The sequence below is a fragment of the Calidris pugnax genome, unplaced genomic scaffold (genome assembly GCF_001431845.1).
Source record: "Calidris pugnax isolate Ruff unplaced genomic scaffold, ASM143184v1 scaffold244, whole genome shotgun sequence".
Classification (NCBI taxonomy): Eukaryota; Metazoa; Chordata; class Aves; order Charadriiformes; family Scolopacidae; genus Calidris; species Calidris pugnax.
The window spans coordinates 611,858-612,582 of record NW_015091141.1 but is presented as its reverse complement, the minus strand read 5'-3'; the positions used below and the strand labels follow the sequence as shown (position 1 = coordinate 612,582).

Here is a 725-nt window from a genome sequence, read left to right as displayed (position 1 = left end):
CTGCTCACCTGGTCAGCCTGGCACTCCCTCTCGCAGGTGCTCTGGGCGTCCACCCACAGGTTGGGGTTCAGCTGGTTGGGGCAGACCCCCAAGTGCTGCGTCCTGCCCGCCTGCAGGCTCAGCCCGGCCGCTGCCGCCGCCAGCAAAGGCAGGAGGAGCGGGGGGACGCCCAGCGGCCACGCAGCTCCGCAGCCCGCACACGTTGGTGCAGCACTTCTCAAAGCCTTCGCAGTCCTGGCCGTGGGGCAGGGGGAGAGGGAATGGCAGGGGGGACGTGGAGGTCAGCGCCGTGCTGTGGGTGCTGCTCCCCACCCCGTGATTTCAGGTGGGCTGTGTCCCCCGTGCATCCCTCTGCACCCCCAGCATTGCTGGGCTTGGGGTAGGAGCACCCCAGAATGGCTGCGCTGGCCCCAGCCCACCCTCAGCCCCCTCCCCATGCTCCCCCCCGCAGGGTTAGGGGTGCACTGCAGTGATGATGCCCCTTCTCCCCCCAGCAGACAGCATCTCCCCTCTCTCAGCTTTTGCTGGCTGAGAGGAGGCAGAACTCGTTACACAGATGAATTGTGCAGTAGTCACTCCCCCTGAGCCCAGGTAGCCCCGACTGGTTAGAGGTGGCCATGCCCCTGCTCACCGCTGTGGAGTCAGGGCTCTCCAGAACGGGCAACCCAGTCTGTGGGTGGGCTCCTGCCCTCAGGGGAAATGGGGAGGGGGGGCAGGGGGGGCTG

The 725-nt window shown here is 67.6% G+C and overlaps 1 protein-coding gene across 1 annotated transcript in view; it reads right to left on the bottom strand.

Moving 5' to 3' along the window:
- Positions 1-725, bottom strand: part of WFIKKN1 (WAP, follistatin/kazal, immunoglobulin, kunitz and netrin domain containing 1) — a 3,307-nt gene that overhangs the window by 2,069 nt on the left and 513 nt on the right. Inside the window, exon 2 of the mRNA XM_014958740.1 lies at positions 9-173. Coding sequence (XP_014814226.1) covers positions 9-173 — 165 coding nt within the window. The remainder of the gene's footprint in view (positions 1-8; positions 174-725) is intronic.